Source organism: Syngnathoides biaculeatus, chromosome 12 (genome assembly GCF_019802595.1).
Source record: "Syngnathoides biaculeatus isolate LvHL_M chromosome 12, ASM1980259v1, whole genome shotgun sequence".
NCBI lineage: Eukaryota > Metazoa > Chordata > Actinopteri > Syngnathiformes > Syngnathidae > Syngnathoides > Syngnathoides biaculeatus.
The window spans coordinates 4,737,329-4,756,436 of NC_084651.1; the positions used below are offsets into that span (position 1 = coordinate 4,737,329).

A 19,108-nucleotide genomic window follows, 5' to 3' on the forward strand; every position below is an offset into this window, starting at 1 on the left:
CATTATTATTTTACATGCACAGTAAAGTAGGACTAGTGTCACACATTCAGACAGGAGGTCCTGAAAAGGTTTTGCGAGGAGGTGATTCACCCACGCTGCCCAGAATCATAATGAGCGGGCCTTTTTCACACCCGCACAAAGCCTCTCTCCATCCCAAGCTGCTCTCTCCTCCGACCCAACAAGAAATGTCTGGCTGACATGCATGCGCTACACACACACACACACACACACTCACCCGCTCACTAAGGCTACTCTTCATCTGTGAGTCAAAGGAGTTCAGCATACCCCAGAAGAGGCGGGCCAGGTTACTGGATAGGGAATACAAAGGGGGACAGTATTTTTTTTTGTTAGTTTTTTTTTTGTTTGTTTTTTTTTGAATTGCTGTTGCATGTTTGTGCTTTTGTTTTCCCCAAGAATGGCTATCCCACTAAAGAGAGGGCTTCAAAAGACACCCATCCTCAGGTAATCAAAACTAGCATCAATGCAGGACCATCTGTTCTCCATTTTCCTCTTATCTGCAGTTTGACTTTGCACGGGGTTTTATTGACTCTTAAAACAAAACAAAACCTTGATAGGCGGAGTGCGTCATTTCAAGTTTGTCAGGCACATTGCACGATCGCATTCATTCAAGGTACGATACACGTCGTGCGCCAACATTTTGATCTTGATAACTGTATTCTCATGAACAAAGTGAAAGTCTTAGTTGTAGTTGTTTACACGCATTTATTTAGTATATACCATATTTGCTCACATAGCAACAAAAGTTTTTTTACACTAATAATTACAATATTGCAATATGACATGAATTATAATGTAGATTTGATTTATGAGTTGAAGTTATGTGACCAAGGATGTAACACAATATGCTCGATAGAAAATATGAAAATCAGTTTTTCCCATTGACTTGCCATGAATTCATTCCAGCTCCACCAAAACTTAACATTTTTTCACTTTTAATTTTATTGAAAAATAGCACTAGTATAAGCATGCATGGCTGTCTCATTCAATAACTGACTGATGATGTATCGGCGATGTTGGCTTTTGGCTTTCTTCACTTAAATGGAAGAGTGTCTGAGTAGCTGAATGAGTCAATTTATTTCATAACTTGATTCAATTTGCAGGCATATCTAAAGCCTGTACGTAATTCCGATTTTTGACATGGGGGGGGGGGCACACAAAACAACCAAGCGAAAGCTCGTAACTTTAAAAAACTTAAGTTGGGGTGCTTGTAATCAAGGTACCGATTGTACCTTTTTTTTTTTTTTTTTTTTCAACCTTGTGAGGAATATTTGACTGCTGGCATCCTTATGCTGACATTGGAGTTTTGCCACCCATACATAGATTGAAATATTTTCATTTTAATACAGTTTAGTACAGATTCTTCCTGGGTGTTCTCCACTTTAAAATGTTTGAACAAAAAAATCATATTCTGTTGTTTCCCCCCCATCACTAGGCGCCTTCTGACGGACCAGCCAGCCAGCAACAGTCAGGTGGTACATCTCGTGTGGCAGCGGTCGGCCCTTACATCCAATCATCCACGCTCCCCCGCGGTGGCCCCGGAAGACACGAGCTGCTTGTAAAACCAGCCTACCCAGACGGCACCACTACCTTGCCAACGCATGATCTGCAGAGCAAGGGTGGAACAGGTGAGTTAGCACTTCTCTTTACCGTCCAACAGCCTCTTAACTCGGGAGTGGGCAAAGAATGCCCATCTAACATGGACATTATCAACAGACCAGTATTCATTTCTTAACCAACCTTAATCATGGGCAGAGTGGCAACTATTTGCCTTTTTGAGATAAAAGTCTCCTAACAGGCCACAATCAAGGAAATAACACTTCTTTTTCGTTTAATGCATAAATCAAAGGGCAAAGAAGATGTACCCTCTCGCGGGCAGCGTCCCAAAACTGACCCGTCTGTTCTGTTACCAGTTCTATGAAGTGGTACATACTACTGATATGTTTATGAATTAATTCTTACTCTAGAATGACACCTGCGCATTAATAATACTGAGGGATTAGCATTTTGAAGACATACTTGGTTGCATACTGACCTTTCTCCCTTTCCTCTCTTGAAAAACGCTCCATGTGTACTTGAAGCAGCCATGTTGGATCAGGAAGGAAAGGGAAATAACTCCATGCTAACTTTGACGGATGAGTTATCCTCTCCTGATACCAAATTATGGCTTCAGATTAAAACAGTTAAATATTTTGATATACTGAAGGATATAATGCGTGAAAATCATGATGTCCCAAAAAATGGGACGCTGCCCATGAATGGGTTAAAATTAAAATGTATTTACAGTGTGAATGGGACAAAGTGGAAAACTGTGGGTAATTGATTTATTTCAATTCGGTTACATGATGAAGTGTTGTGATGATCACAAATGAGGTGACAGGAAAAAAATAAAATTGTAACTAAAGGCACCACTGTATTTGGTGGAAGACCAACTTTTGACAAGACTGCACTGCACCCTGCAGGAGCAGAGAAATGTGACGCTCCCGCTCCTTTTGATGTCACTTTAAGCTCAGAAGGTAGCCCGCTAACCTCCTGGTTTGCTGTGTTGGTTTTTAAGCATCAGTAGCTTTCAAAAGAGCTTTCTTGGCTTGTTTTGCAGTGACCCTTCATGTGCTTTGTAAAACGGAGCAAATCAATGCCGTTTGTGCATCCTGGTAATTTTTTTCTTTCATAATTTGCTGGCTTGTTCTTGAATGTGTCTCGGTAACCGTTCATTACATATTAAAAATAGATTATAGCATTTCCTCAAAGAGCTGCCTCCTCTGTAGCAAACACCATTCACTTAATTTCCTGATGTGCCGTCAAAATATGGAGACGTACCATCTTTAAAGTTGAAATTCAGCGGAGCATTAAAAGAAATTTGGAGCAGCGCACAACTAGTTCGAGCGTCTAAATTGCCCCTAGGTGTGACTGTGATTCCGGCTGAGGTCTGTCTCCATGTGCCCTGCAATTGCCTGGCAACCAGTTCAGGGTGTACCCCCCAGCTTTTGCCCGTTGATGGCTGGGATAGGCTCCAGCACTCCCGCGGCCCTCGTGAGAATAAGCGGCTCTGAAAAAGAATGCATGGTGAAGAGGGTTTGTATCAAAAACTGCTCTTAGTAATTTCATATTGTACAATTGCATTTGTACAAAAACGAGTTTTACTCAGATGCCTAATAGTCCGTAGTTTATTGAATTCATGGCATAAATAAGGAAATCTGCATTGCCCAATGCATGACTGTCATCCATCAGTATTCCCCCTAAGCGTCCATGTTGTTTTCATCTCTCGAACTGTGGCTTTGGATTTGAAAACTGCTTTATTGAAGCGACTTTGTGTAATATCTCAGGCCCCTGCTCAGACCAGCTTACATGTCCACTTCTCAGGCTATATGGTTATTGATTATCTCCCCCCTCCTCCCTCCTTTGGAATCCATCTTCCTCAGAAGCCATGTTCTTGTTTGAGCCTCTGAAAGAGCTTCGGGCCAAGAGAAAAGGTATAACGAAGTGGTGCTTGCCGTGCTTCTCTCTGGCTTTCTATTGATATTGCTATTATCTTTGTGAGGAAAATGATAACCTGATTTTCTTGCTTGACCATGTTTGCGTCGCAATTGTGATTTCATAGTACTTTTGGAGGTTTTTGGAGACTAGATTCTACCTTGACTGTTTTTTTGAGTTGAAGTGACAATCCTGTGTGGATATACCTATGCACGAATCGGAATCTTTGTGTTTGAAAAGGGAGCATTTCAAAGTTAAAAAAAAAAAATGTTTTCAGAGTTGTTCATGGAAATCTTCATGAATTCAAATAATTATCTCGTCACTCCTACCAGATCTTTCCAATGACTGTAAGCTTTCCCAACACAATTACAACATCAACTTGGGAAAGGGTTGCATTTTCTGGTTAAGGGACACGGTAGTGTGCGGAAGCCTCTCCTTTACAAATTGCCTCTTAATTATTTTATTCATCTTCTGCTCGCTTATCTATCCTTCAGGGAACCATTCCTCGAAACTGGAGTCCAACGGTCATGTTCCAGCTTCTTCAACACTCCCACGAATGACATCGCACTCCCACAAAGACCAAGGTAAGCAAACACACAAATGGGTGTGAGCAGGGATGAACTAGTCTACTAAAGTGTTTTTGTTTGATATCAGGAGAAAGAACTCTAATTCCACATTAAAAGAGTGAGGGGGGAAAAAAGCAAAGCCTGTTTTGTATGAAGCCTTTTTTTATGTGAAAACATTTAATTTTAATCACTATGAAGTGAAAATAAGTCTTGAAAATTTGGCACATCACAAAAGTGTAAAGAATCCTTGAGTTTAAAAAAATGAAACAAACATCTTGTGAGGATACGCGGCTATGGAAATGGATGGATGGTCAAAATACCATTTCTTTACAACAAATAATGTCTTTGATTATCTATGTATGGCAGTGGCATATTATATAGAGAGAATTAAAAAAATGCTCTTCTTTGACGGCAGAAGGTGTATAATTGACTTGTTACCACTTTTTTGACATGTTCTTTGTCGGTATCTACTGAGGTTTTTTATATGATCGTCTTTTCCTTTCGGCTTGTCCCGTTAGGGGTCGCCACAGCATGTCTTCTTTTGCCATCTTAGCCTATCTCCTGCATCTTCCTCTCTAACCCCAACTGCCCTCATGTCTTCCCTCACCACATCCATAAACCTTCTCTCTGGTCTCTGGTTTTTTACATGATATTTTTCAAATGTAAGATATGTGCCTTGGCTTATTAAAAGTTCATTTATGATTTATTTAGAAACACACATCTAAATTTGTAGGGTCTTTGAGCCCTAATCAACCAGCCCGGCCGGGGACAAAGCGTTTACAAAACCTGGACTTTCTTTTCGCTTTGTGTAGCGCACACTGTGTCCAAATGAAATCACATTCTTTTTTTTTTTTTGGTGACGTTTTAATCAGATGACGCCGAGCCCAAGAGGGACAGGAAGGTACGTCCACTTTCCTTGTTCGAGCCAACTGAGGTTCCTGCCACGTCCCTCCGCAAAAACCAGAGCAGTGATGACTTGGTCAGGGATGCCCAGGTAAGAAGCAAAGCAAATATCATCAGAGCTTCTGCGCAAATAACATTTAAAGTAGTGTATCTTAATTGGTTTTGCCATCTTGTCATTTTAGTCTGCTCCAAAGGTGCCAATCAAGGTACCACCGCCTGTGCCCACTAAACCAAAAGGCCCAAATGTCATCCCATACGGCAAACAGGGCGTCAACATGGGCACCTTTCCTAAAACTAAGCCTCACAGCAGCCACCCCCAGGCTGGCCACAGCGAAGGCAACGTCCCTCTCCCGCCCTCCCAGAGCCAGACACTCCCACTGCCTCCAAAGCAGACGGACCCACCGCCTGCTGCCACCGTACGGCCTTTCACCCCAGAATTGCCTTCCTCCAAGCCGCAGACCCTCGCCACCAGCTCCATCTACTCAATGTACACTCAGCAGGCCGGTATCCAGGGGGCCCTCAGCAGATCTCAAAGCCGGCCCAATGGCTTTGTTAGTGGTAAGCACGTCACCCCCCCCCCCCACCCCCCAAAAAATCATGCAAACATTAAATAATTCACTGCTGAATGAGCATGTCAAATATTCATCAGTATGACCTTAATTTCAAACACTTAGGATGTGATGAGCTGGTTTGGTGTTTATGAAGATGTTTTCATTGTGCTCGCTTTACTGTTTCATAACATTTTCATATACCCGGGTGGGTGGTAGATGGAGAAATTTTATCCCAGTGTTATAAATGGATAAAAGTACGGCAACATTATTTCATTATGCTCCTCCTCGGTTTGCGTAAACTGTGGCCATGATGCATTCAGGGACACTTGTTCTCCAGCAGCTTGTCAACAGCACTTAACCTGTCCTATTTGCAGTCTATGGGAAGCCGGTGATTCCCAGTGGAGGTTCCCAGCACCCAGAGAACCCTTACCTGGAACGTCACTCCCCGGCGCTGGAATCAGAGGTGGACCACAACAACGCAAACCACGCAGGTCCCAGTCCTTCTGAGGGCGGCCAACCAGAGGTGGAGCGCATCCCGCGACCCCTCAGCCCCACTAAGCTGCTCCCTTTCATTTCTAACCCCTACCGGCACCAGAGCGACGGGGACCTGGAGGCCCTCAGGAAGAAGCTCTACAACGCCCCTCGGCCCCTAAAGAAGCGCAGCTCCATCACGGAGCCGGAGGGACCCACGGGGCCCAACATCCAGAAGCTCCTTTACCAGAAAACCACCCTGGCAGCCATGGAAACCACCGTGATCATGCCGAGCACTCCCGCCACACCTAGAGAAGCAGAGAAGGGAGCAGAGGTAAACATGGGGCCCCACATTCCGGGCCCTTTGAGCAGTGCAGAGAACCACCCATCAGATCCGGGACTATCCCTGGAGGGACCCCAGTTCCCAGGTGTGACCGTTCACCATCCAGCTCCCTCCGAACAAACCAGATCGACTGCTGTCATCCTCGACGCCGAAGACATCGTCCCCCCGCCTCCTCCGTCACACCCGGCCCCTCGACCCGAAGATTCGCTCTTCCCGCCACCGCCACCTGCTGGTATGGAGGACCCCATCCCCAACCTCCCCCCTCCGCATCCAGAGGGCTTCCTGGAAGAGTTCCCCCCTTACCCGCCACCTCCGTACCCCAGCGGAGCAGAGCAGGACACCCTGACCGAGGACACCTTTAATATGAAAGCGCCCGAGGTGACCGGTCAGGTTGCTCTGCCTCCAGTAAGTCATGAACCCTAATCTTCATTTAAAACTTTGACGCTGTATTGAAACACTAATTTGAAACCCCATTTCTGACTTGAACCCTTATTTGAAAGTAATTTTTTTTTTTCTTGAAACCCTGGCCCAGGCTTGAAATCTAAATTTGAGACTGAACTCTGGCTTCAGACCCTAATTTAAAACCCTGACCCAGGCGTTGAAACCCAAAGTTTAAAACCTAACCCCGTGTCAACATCGTGTCCTTAAACTTAAATTAAATTTTTTATTTTTAAGTTTTAAATCAAGCTCTCGATGTTTGTTGGGTCCACAAGATTTGTTGAATCAACAGTCATGACCCGGGTCGACGTTATATAATTAGATAATCCTCATCAGGGACTGTATTGTTTCTTGGAGAAAACGGTCCTTATTCTGATTAAACAAAGTAGAGGGTCAGCCTACTTTTCTCCCGGATTTCCACACTCCTCCTCATTCTCTGAGACACACTTTGGTTTAAAAATAAACACCAGTTTACACGTCCTTGTGACCCTACCGTCAGAGGTGGATTTGTATCGGTTTTACCCCAAAAAAGGCGACCAATTAGAAATCAATGTTGTGGCCTATTTATCTCGAGCCCCACCTTCTCTTTTGTTTGTCCAGCTAATCGGGTTGCATAACGCTCAGTTAAGAGAGGTGAAATTGTTTCTTACCGCTTGGCTTAATCGTGTATGGGGGGGGATCTGTCTTCCTTGCTTCAGTTGAGCACAACCACAGCACAAAGTGGACGTGTTGTAGCACGCTCATTGTTATGATTGTGTCTTGAAGGGCAAAAGGACCAACCTGCGCAAACTTGGCTCGGAACGCATCGACCACAACATGAGAGTCAAATTCAATCCGCTGGCCCTGCTTCTCGACTCCTCTCTGGAAGGAGAGTTCGACCTGGTCCAGAGAATCATCTATGAGGTAAAGGCTCAAACCCAAAACCTGGACCTTCTCTGTTTGGGATTCGCATGTAATATTTTTTTTCCCACCTTTCGCGCTAAAGGTGGAGGACCCCAGCCAGCCCAACGACGAAGGCATCACCGCGCTACACAACGCTGTGTGCGCCGGACACACGGAGATCGTTAAGTTTCTTGTCCAATATGGCGTCAACGTCAACGCTGCAGACAGTGACGGCTGGTGAGTCGGAACACGCACGCAAGTCAGATTTTAAAAAGGTTGTCAGGTCTTTCTCTTTTGGTCAGGCCTTATCCCTTTGATCACAGAGAAAGAAAATGACAAGATTATTTAAAAAAAAAAAAAAAACAATAATAGTTTTAAAAAAAATTCCCTTTTGGGATTAGCTTTATTTCTAAGATTTGAAAAAGCAAAAAAAAAATCAACCAGGTGTTTATTCGTAATTTGAAAAACCTCCAAGTTGGAGCACTCGTCAGTTAAGGGACCACTTTGGTTTTTTTTTTTCTGTGGAAGTGAGTGTTGTTGTGTGTGTGTGTGTGTGTGTGTGTGTGGGGGGGGGACATCGTGGAAAATTATTCCTTCCAAGATTGATTGATACCAAAAAAAATAAACACAAAAATAAACCTTTTGGGAGAATTTGTCACCTGCTGATTTAAAAGCGAAAGGCAAAAAAAAGTATCAAGCTGGACGAAGCAAAAATGACCTTTCTGACACGGTCTTTTCTTCTTGCACCTCAGGACGCCGCTTCACTGCGCCGCCTCCTGCAATAACGTGCAAGTGTGCAAGTTCCTGGTGGAGTCCGCCGCCGCCGTCTTCAACACGACGTACAGCGACATGCAGACAGCGGCCGACAAGTGCGAGGAGATGGAGGAAGGTTACACCCAGTGCTCCCAGTTTCTCTATGGTCAGTTGGATATGACTTTTGGCATTACAGTAATCCCATGTTTATAATTTTAGATGGGTTCCAGATCTGCCTGCAATCTAGAAAATTTTGAATGGAAATTTTTGATTATCAACATTTAAAACCTCATAAAATACTTAACTGAATAATAATAATTGCTGGTTTTTTACTCTCAAGACATGGAAGACTTGTAGAGTATACCGTAACTTCCGGCCTATAACTGCAACTTTTTTCACGCGCTTTCAACCCTGCGGTTTATGCAGTGATGCGGCTAATTTGTGCATTTTTTTCTAACGGCATCAAGGGGGCACTCGAGCTGAAAAGGTAAGAGTGAGACCGGTGGAATATATGTGCCGAGGATGTGACTTTTACTGTGATGTTGTTGTTGTTGTTTTTTTAAACCAGCCCTGTTAGCGCTAGCCTTTGCGCGGTGTTAGCGCTAGCGTTAGTGTTGAACTCTGTGTACCGTCTTTGTAAATATCTGGTGTTTCAATGTGCGTTTGTGTTTGGGTACTTGTGGCTTCTACACAGCTGCGACATGTATATGTACCAAATGATATTTCCTTTACAAATGTACTGGGTGAGCCTTATAACCAGGTGCGCTCTGTAGTCTGGGAATTATAGAAACAGACTTGCACATTTTTCCAAACAAGAGATATTCCGTATTTGATTGATGCTATTTGTCACTCGGTTTAGGTTTACTGTAAAACTGACACACAAAATTTTAATTAAGCATATGTAAAACTCATTTCATCTAAAGAAAATGAGCTGTCTTAATGCAAACATATAATGCGAATCTCCATAGACATTAGCAGAAACGTAGCCCCAATTAACTGTTACATTAACAACCACATATACAAGCAGAGCATACAACAATAAGTCATAGCCATATTACTTTTTTTTTTCTGTAGGGATATGAGATATTAGTGGCACTTGACTTGGACGTTGAGGACCTTCTCTGCCTCTTCTTACTTTTAATACTACTCTAGTAGCTAATTCTAGTAGAGCTCAGTGCTGCCTTGGCACAGTGTGACAGCATACTACTTATTACACTGAAACCGTATAACACCATCCATCCATTTTCTTAGCCGCTTATCCTCACAAGGGTCGCGGGGAATGCTGGAGCCTATCCCATCTGTCAACAGGCAGGAGGGAGGGCAGACCCTGAACTAGTATCAGCCAATCGTAGGGCCCATGGAGACAGACAACAGTCGCGCTCACAATCACACCTAAGGCCAATTTAGAGTCTCCAATTAATGCATGTTTTTGGGATGTGGGAGGAAACCGGAGTGCCCGAAGAAAACCCACTCAGTCACAGGAAGAACATGTGAACTCCACACGGGTCCGGGATTGAACTTGGGACCTCAGAACTGTGAGGCCAATGCTTTCCAGCTAATCCAGATTTTCCGAAGGGGGGAAAAAAAAAATCAACAAAAAACAGTCACTTAAAGTTGCACTTGTTAGTTCGGTATGTCAAAAGGCTCATTTTTGTGTGCTTAGGTGTTCAAGAGAAGATGGGCATCATGAACAGGGGCGTGGTCTACGCACTCTGGGACTTCACGGGAGAGAATCCCGACGAGCTGTCGTTCCGCGAGGGGGACTGCATGACGGTCATCCGCCGGGAGGACGAGGACGAGATTGAGTGGTGGTGGGCGCGCCTGGGAGATAACGAGGGCTACATTCCCCGTAACCTGATCGGGGTAAGAGACGACGACAAAAAAAATAAATCCCACCCCCAACCCCGCAAAGCCAGTTTTGCTGAGCAAAAAAAAAAAAAAAAAAATCTTAAGAAGCCATGTCCAAAAAAGGCATTGGAAGTTGCCCATTTTGTTTGAAAGGAGCCATTCCAGGGTCTTTTTAGGCATTGCAAAAACTCTCAAAGCCATGTCTTAAAAGATAAAAGTGGCCATTTTGGTTTGAAGCAGCCAGTTTAAGTTAAATTTTGTCACGAGTTGCCTTGTTTCATAGTATGAGCGAGGTCTCATTCATCACTGCTCACACCTTTTATTTGTATGACTTTTAACACTTGGTTGTCATCTTTATTTTATTTATTTATTTATTTATTTGCCTCTTACAGCTGTACCCGAGGATAAAGCCACGACAGAGAAGCCTCGCTTAAGGATTCCTGCACATTTCAACACACACATTCACTACTCTTACGTTGGACTTTGTGGTAAAATTTCGGGACCTCAGACTAAAGGCACAGATGTGAATGTCCTTGGAAATGTTCACGGATCAAACACCTGCTGTGAATTGTGCTGTTCACCTCAGAATGGTGTGCAAAAGGTGTTTAAAACGTTGAACAGTTTATATTCAGAAGTGTAGAGAAGGCCAGATTCAGTCCACCTTTTAGGTTTGTGCATTTTCGATTCATCCTGAAATTTTACCCCAAATTCCAACATCCCTAATTTTTCTGGCTTTAACAATCCGGGAAGAGAAGGAAACTGATGGAATGAAGTAACACTAAAGCAGGGCTGGGGGAACCTACATCACCTTATTAACCATTTCCGGAAAATAAAACCTCTGTGGAACTGTTGCAAAAAAAAAAAATTCATATTCATAAATTCAGTAATGCCCTTGGAGGATTTTTTTTTTTTTTTTTTTTTTTTTTTTTTTTTTCTCAAGGTTCCCCACCCCTGCACTAAAATGAAGGATAAACTAGTGAACACTTTTCTGGCCCAACTGTGGCACTTTTCTCCACATTTTTGTCGCAGTGCCGCTAATTTTTTATTTTTATTTTTTTATCATTGTCGTACAAATTTGTGAAAGTGACTGCAACTAGGGATGTAAACAGAACGTGCAGTATTCAACGTTTTTTTTTTTTTGTTGTTGTTTTTTGTTTTTGTTTTTTTTTTTAACCACGGCTATCAGGTTGTGGTCCATTTTTTTTTTTTTTTGAACAGCGTCACATGATGAGGAAATAGGCGTTGCTGATGAAATAACGTAAAAATTCTCCGTTACCACGACAATCTTGAGCGGAGTTTTGTTTTTATTTGACTGTGCCTCGTTGTATATCTGCACTGGAGGTGTCACGTCTCCTCAGCTAAAAAAAAATATATATCAATTGATTATTACTATTCGATTAACTGCTGTTCAGCACGTGGCCGATGACGCCCAAAAGCTTTTTGAGCGTTTTTCGGTATTCTTGATATTCAACTTCAGGCCCGTTTCCTGCTATGCGTACTCTTTGTTACCGGTCAGACAATTTAGCGCGCTAGTAGATGGGCTCTTACACAAATCTTAATATAGAATAAATTCTCAGTCATCATTAAAAAAAAAAAAAAAATGTCCATCTTAAGATACTACTCGGTCCAAAGTCTGCTATTATACTGAATTGTCAAATGACTGCAGAGGATGTTTTAGTACATACAATTTAAGATTAATATCGAGGCAATGGAAAGTAGTTACATTATTTATTCGATTTGAAAAAAATTAATTATAAGACAGTCGTTACACTAATGTATCTTAGTCGTCCTACTAGTACGTGGAATATCAGGGATACCGAACTAGTCTCTTTAGTCAAAAGCATCAGCAATAGATTTTTATTTTTTTTTTAAACCAGGAAACTGGTCTTCTACTAGTGCGCTCGCCGTTGTTGCGGTTATTCAAAATCAAGGCTAGCTAAGTCAATTGAACATTGCTTGTCCTTGATATCTATCTTTTGGTTATGCTCATAAAACAAAATGTATTACTAGTAAGACAGACATTCTCCTAGTGCACTGAATTGTCTTACTAAGTGCAAAGCGCGTACAAGTTTCGACCTTAATTTGCATATCAATGTTACGCTGTAAATGTACAAATGACTCCACGGCCATTGTGCTTGGGCCGAGATGCCACTATTTGTTTAAATGTGCTTCTTAGTCACAAACTAGTGATTTGACGCCATAGGAGTGAAAACGACCCAGAGAGAATATGCAGTATATTATATTCCCCCTAATAGTAATGTACAATGACAAGTTAAGATGACTACCGAGGAACAGTTAAGTTAGCATGTATCCCTAATTCATGGACTTTTTCTCATATATATATATATATAACAATATGGAACTTGTGTACTTATTTTGAGCATATGTCACAGTGCAGATATATATATTTTTGTTACCATGTTTCCATATGCTGTCTTAAGAAGTGTAACCTCAAATGTACTGTAGTATTTTCAACATTTATAATAAAAAGACTTTGTACCACGTGAAGCTTTTTGTTTTCCCTCACCTACATTTTTCCAGAGCATTTGTAATGATTAGCGTCGCCACTCGACTGTGATGGGCTCCATATCGGCCGTCTGGAGCCGATCACAGCAGACTTTGGAGCAAGAGGCGCAATTCAACCTTGACGGTGAGTCAGTCAGTCCCACTGATCTTAAAAAAAAAAAAAAAAAAAAATGGATGGCTTATTGGCCACCAAAACTGAAGTCGCCGAAAGCAGATATCCGCCATCTTGATCCTCCCAAAACAACCATCGCCTTACCTGGTCCATCAATTGCCAGTTTCGTGGCTGTAAGAAAAGATTCCACAGGTAAGTTAGAAAGACTTACTTTGACACTGTTAAAAGTTCGTAAAGGGTTTTTTATTTTCTGATGAACTTAATTCACTTGATCAAAGTTTTGTTTATGGTTGTTGTTCACTCTCTGCTTCACCTTTATAGGCCATCGGTTTTTCGCGAAAAACCAACGTAAATATTTTCCCAAACTTCATCAGTGGACAAGCAAGAAAACACATTTTCTGTGAAATTTTTGATGAATTTTGTAATACAGAACTCCGCAAACTGAATTAGTTTTTCAAATGCGAGGAAACAAGTTGAAATTTTCTGTCTGAAATTGGATGTCGCAGAGACAACAAATGAACAATGCGTTGAGAATTTATTTGCCCATTTCCAAAAATACATAACAGATTTACTTAAAATTTTATGTTTTTATGACAAAAAATGCTTAGGTTTTTTTTGGTACGTTGTTGATAGTTCTTCACAGCGTATTTTGGGAAAAATTAACGTTACAGAAATTGTGCCCTAGGTAATATGCAAGGTTTCTTGGTCGTCACGGTGTTCTGTGTCTTTCCTTTGCACTTCGCCTTTTTTGGCTTACCAAGTCGAATTAAAAATCCTTCATGTTTCCAGAACTGGGAAAAAAAATGTCAAGCTCACACGACCAGTTTTATTCTACATTCCAAAATTTGAGAGAGAACACCGCCATGGTTTCTTTCGGCTTGTCCCTTTCGGGGTCGCCACAGCGTGTCATCTCGGATGAACGCACATATTTGTTTGGCACAATTTTTACGCCGGATGCCCTTCCTGACGCAACCCTTCTCAGGGAGTGGAGGCCCCAGAACCCACAACCCCTGGTTTACCAAACCAATGCTCTAACCACTGAGCTACGGGACCTCCTCAGAAAACGCTTCAATTTTTTTCGATTTAATTATGACTCCTCACCTACAATGTGAAAGTGCTATTGGTCCATTGCATGTGCGCATGTATAAAAGACCCTTACTCATTTCAGTTTGCATTTCGAGGCAACAATGACAATGCAGGAGTTCGTTCGGTTCTATTTCCATCTGGGACTTTATTATAAAGACGTTGGTGCTTTACAAGCAAGTCGTTGAAACTTACTCATTACAATGAGTAACTTACTCATTACAATAAGAAACAAGTTAGCTTTTTTTTCCCCCCCAATGTGCCTTTAGGGGCTCCGTACATTTGTCAGTACTGTTCAGTTACATTTTTAAGTACTATACAGTTGCGTTTAATCTTTTAGAACTGTTTTATTTAGAAAATTATATGCCTCGTTGACAATGCATTTTTAATTTAAGCATTTATTCATGTCCATTTTTTTTTTTTGGGTCGTAGATTGCTGAGACAATTTAATGTTCAAATTGGTCTTACATACATCCATCCATTTTCTTTGCCGCTTATCCTCACGAGGGTCACCAGAGCCTATCCCTGCTGTCAACGGGCAGGAGGCGGGGTACACCCAGAACTGGTCGCCAGCCAATCGCAGGGCACATAGAGACAAACAGCTGCACTCACAATCACACCTAGGGGCAATTTAGAGTGTCCAATTAATGTTCCATGTTGTTGGAATGCGGCAGGAAACCGAAGTGCCCACCCGGAGAAAAGCCACGCAGGCACGGGGAGAGCATGCAAACTCCACACAGGCGGGGCCGGGATCGAACCCGGGTCCTCAGAACTGTGAGGCCAACGCTTCACAAGGTGATCCACCGTTCCGCCGATAACAATATTGTGTCTTTTAAGTCTGTGCTATGCATTTATTACGGTTAGTTGTATTTAACTTTAAAGTACCAGTATATGACATTCTTTCATTGGTTTTCCAAGCGGCTTATCCTCTTAGGGTCAGAGGAGTGCTGGGCCAAGGAATAGTTTTTTTTTTTTACACAAGTGTTACTGTACTGTTCATAAAGCCTTAGAATGATATTCAAAGTACGGTATTTATGAATAAATACTATGCTACTGGATTTTCACGTTGGTGGTATTTGTAGCGCTATGTTTATTTATTTTTTTGTTTTGTTTTGTTTTGGGGTTTTTTTCCACTCGGAGCAAATAGGGTTGAGAACTACTCCTGTAATTGAACTTTTGACGTCCGCCATCTTGTGGGTTGTAAACTACAACATTCTCCGTCAACAAGATGAAAATTTACTCTATAATATTTGCGATACTAAAATGAAACCTTCGCGTGCTTTTTGGTGAACGCTTTTATGTTGGTCGTAATGGTGGCACTTTGAGAGCCAAGTTTTTTTTTTTTTATTTATTTCCCCACGTCCCCCACCCCAAGAACTGGTCTATAAATTGAATTTAACCTGCAGTTCCGCAGGTTTCCTGTAGATGTCACTGTATTCCGTCTAACTTGGGTTTAAACCGACAGGTTACAGTAGTGCACCTTCTTTTTCTCTCTCTCTCTCTCTCTCTCTCTCTCTCTCTCTCTCTTCTCTCTCTCTCTCTTCCGTCTCTAGTCCAGCCGCAAAGCACTCACTTACATTCAGTCACACTACAAAACGAGACGATTCCACGCCGGGCTGAAAAAAAAAAAAAAAAACACAGAGACTTAAAAAACAAACCATTGAACAGCTAATGGGGCCGGCAAACAAGAAGAAGTAAGAGTTTTTTTTCATTTTTTTTTATTTTTAGGGCGATACAAGTGTACGTTTCGTGGGCGGCTTTGGCTTGGAAGTGTTCCAGTGTGGTGGCTGTTGATATACAGGACTGGTTTAAAAAAAAAAAAAAAAGAAAGAAAGAAGGTTGTGGGGTAAAGTCCACTTGGAAAGAGCGGTTCCAGCAAGACTACTCGTTTGCTGCTTTTTTTTTTCCCCCACGATTCCGACGCGAATCAGGTAAGACTAAACAGCACACCGTTGACTTTCCACTGGCTTCACTCAAACATTGTTTTTGTTTAAAGTCGTGTTTAGGGTTCAAGACGTTTGTCCGTTTAGACGTGTCGAAATTGATCAGTCAGTGTGTGAGCTAATCAATTGAAACTACTTACTATCACATGCCACTCAAGTGTGTTTGTAAGAGAGAACAAAATGTTGTTTTTTTTTTTTTTCTTTAAAGCACAGGTGTCAAAGTCCAGGCCCGGGAGTCCAAAATCTGGTCGCCATATCATTTATGTGGCTCACTAGAGCAAATAAGTGTCTTGTTTCTCACTAAATGGATTTGTTAATCACAATACCTTTACTGGAATATCTTTTTTTTAACCCACTTAAGTTTACAGATACTCTACATTTTATTTTGCACTTTACAATATTTTACATGTTACGTTACAAGTACTGAGTTGTGGCAGTGGACTTCCAAAGCAGATTGGGGGGGGGGGGGGCTTTAAGTGTTTTACTAACATCCACAATTGAAGTTTAAACAGAGTTACATATTGTGTACATGTTTTCGCCAGAGAATTTTAGGAAACGCCATAGACAGGCTAACGAAAAGCATGTGTGGTGGTGGTGTTGTAGCGCTTTAAGGAATAGCTATATGGCTACAAATTGTGCATTCTTGATCCTCTTACTCTTCTCCTTCTAATCCAAGTCACTCTTTCCCAGAAAGAGCTGCCATGAATTAATCATGACCCGCAAAGTCGTTCCTGACATTCTATTTTTTTAATCATCAAGTCCGGTATTAAACTGTTCATTTCACGTCCCACAATGAACTAAACTCGTATCTCAAGGCATCTTTTATTTTTCAAAGCAAATTACCACACCATCGACTTTCAAATGTGTTTTTGTCACGGGCCGCATTGTAACAACTGTTTCCATCCGAGGAACAGTTGTGACCGTGAAACCATATACAGTAAAGCCTCGGTTCTCGAACGTCCCTCGTTTTCGCACAAATCAGTTTTCGAATGAAAATTTCAATATTTTTTTTTTTTTGTTTGTGCTCTGTTTTCGAACAAAAATCGGTACTCGAACGCCCCCGACAAAATCCGGAAATAACATATTGCGCGCGGCCAGACCAGCTGACCCACGACGCTGCTTAGTTGTGAATTTCCACGCCTGCGAAAAATCCCGGAAATAACATCGCGCATGCCGCAAGCAGTTGACCCACCCACGACGCGCTTTGTTATTGTCAATTCGAACCCCCCCACCACTCCAGAAAAAACCCAGAAATAGCATAATGTGCGCGGCGCGAGTAGCGCACTTTCGTTATTCTGTATAAACGCAGCCTCTGTACACAGACGTGTCCCGGTAGTGACTGTTGTTTTTCTTCTTATCGAGGACTACCGTATTAACCCCAAATCATTGCTCCAAAGAAGGCAAGTTGCTTATTTAAACTTATTCTGCACTTTTGTTAATTAAAAAAAAAAAAAAAAGTTTACAAAGCTGGGGCCCGAGTCGCTACAGATACTGGCACTCCCAGCCTAGCGTACTCTACTACTAAAGCATACATTTTAAGCAAAAAGTAAATGTATTTCTTAATTTTTTTATTATATAAAGTATTTAAAGTATACATTTATTTCGACTATGCAGTCTATTATCAGGAAAAGCTAAAAAAAAAAACATGCTTTAAAAAGGACAAATTTTTTAGAATCAGACCGCATTATTTCTTTTTCCAATCATTGTAATGGGAAACATCGATTCGGTTTTTGAACAAAACACTTCTCGAACCGTTTTCTGGAACGGATTGTGGTCGAGAACTGAGGCATCACTGTATATCCTCGTCCTCAGTGTCATATTTCATAAAACAGTTCCTTGCGTATATCAAAGGCTGTCCAAAGTTTTAAAACTTGCATTACTTTCAGCCATCAGGACAAGCTAAAAAAAATGCTTTAAAAAGCCAAATTTTTTTAGGATCGGAACGCATTATTTCTTTTTCCATTCGTTGTAATGGGAAACATCGATTCGGTTTTCGAACAAATCACTTCTCGAACCGTTTTCGGGAACGGATTGTGGTCGAGGACCGTGGCATCGCTGTAAATGTATTTTTACACAACAAAATTATGGATGGCACATATGGTTGGTTGTTTCAAGTACTGTATTCTTAAATGAATTTTGGTTGTTCCTGCAAGAGTAGGAAAACGCAGGTCCCAGGGCGGCAGAAGTTGAGAACCACTGGTTTAAATTACATTGCTCAACGGCACAGGTTCTGAAGGCCACGGACAGATTACAGCAGATTAACACGGCAACACAAAGGGCTCAAATCTGATTGGACAAAATTAACATCCACAATACATTTACCATAGAAGCAGATTAGGCACAACAAATGCTAAGAAATGAAGAGAGGATAAATTAATACAATCTCATATCACAAAATGATTTCAATTTCAGTCGTCTGTGCAGTTCTGCGCTTCTGAGAGAAGAACGGCGCGAGTGTGAAAATGTCCCAACCGGCGACACGGTTGAACGAACTCAGCACGGGCACGTTTGTGCTGTGTCCACCGTACAATGTTTTTATTCTTCTCTTGGGTATTGGCTGCACGCCTTGTTCCGTTATTCCAAACAAAGGGAGCACAATTTGGCCATTTTTTTTTTGGGGGGGGGGGTAGAAGTCCAAATTGCAAAGCTCAAGCAAAAGCCAAATGGTTTCATTCCGCAGCTGCCGCCGTCTTTTGTCGTAGCGCCGCCTGCAGAGCGTTCGAAAGTCGACAGCGGACTCGACGCAAACAAAATGGTGCACAGTTAAACAAAGGAGGCTTATTCAAAGCGTTCAATGCCTTGGACTGTGCTCTTTTTCTTCCGTTTGTCTGGCAAACACGTGCGTTTTTGTCCAAAAGTGTCGTGTCTTTTTTTTTTTTTGGTACAACTGGCGATGAAGTCGCCTTGTCATATTTGGAGGCTGTTATGTGGAGACTGTGGGGGGGGGGGCTATCGCACGAAACCAGGGGTGCTCAATGCGCCGATCGCGAGGCAGTTTCGGTCGATAGCGACGGTGTGCCGAGAAAATAAAAGAAAAAAGACATCAGCATGTACAGACGACAGTACAGGAAAACATGCCATCAGTGAGTCCCCTCCCCACTCCCACCCCCGCCCATTTTAAGCTCTCGCTCAAGAAATATTAACAGACATGAGTATGGATGCTGCATTAAAGACGACAAAAATGTATCACTTTGATA

At 42.0% G+C, this 19,108-nt stretch overlaps 2 protein-coding genes across 6 annotated transcripts in view; both read left to right on the forward strand.

Moving 5' to 3' along the window:
* The window catches only part of tp53bp2a (tumor protein p53 binding protein, 2a), a 33,341-nt gene extending 20,590 nt beyond the window's left edge, over positions 1 to 12,751 (forward strand). For 2 of the 3 annotated variants that reach the window (XM_061836979.1, XM_061836980.1), the window contains 11 exons: positions 415 to 462; positions 1,454 to 1,646; positions 3,987 to 4,076; positions 4,931 to 5,052; positions 5,144 to 5,519; positions 5,887 to 6,731; positions 7,530 to 7,667; positions 7,750 to 7,883; positions 8,399 to 8,565; positions 10,063 to 10,262; positions 10,640 to 12,751. In XM_061836979.1, coding sequence (XP_061692963.1) covers positions 415 to 462; positions 1,454 to 1,646; positions 3,987 to 4,076; positions 4,931 to 5,052; positions 5,144 to 5,519; positions 5,887 to 6,731; positions 7,530 to 7,667; positions 7,750 to 7,883; positions 8,399 to 8,565; positions 10,063 to 10,262; positions 10,640 to 10,681 — 2,355 coding nt within the window. In that variant the 3' untranslated portion in view covers positions 10,682 to 12,751. The remainder of the gene's footprint in view (positions 1 to 414; positions 463 to 1,453; positions 1,647 to 3,986; positions 4,077 to 4,930; positions 5,053 to 5,143; positions 5,520 to 5,886; positions 6,732 to 7,529; positions 7,668 to 7,749; positions 7,884 to 8,398; positions 8,566 to 10,062; positions 10,263 to 10,639) is intronic. The other variant, XM_061836981.1, reaches the window with a different exon arrangement.
* Positions 12,752 to 15,512: 2,761 nt separating this feature from the next.
* Positions 15,513 to 19,108, forward strand: part of LOC133509967 (semaphorin-4G-like) — a 34,380-nt gene continuing 30,784 nt past the window's right edge. For 2 of the 3 annotated variants that reach the window (XM_061837565.1, XM_061837563.1), the window contains exon 1: positions 15,513 to 15,899. The gene's annotated coding sequence lies outside the window, so the exon portion shown is untranslated. The remainder of the gene's footprint in view (positions 15,900 to 19,108) is intronic. The other variant, XM_061837564.1, reaches the window with a different exon arrangement.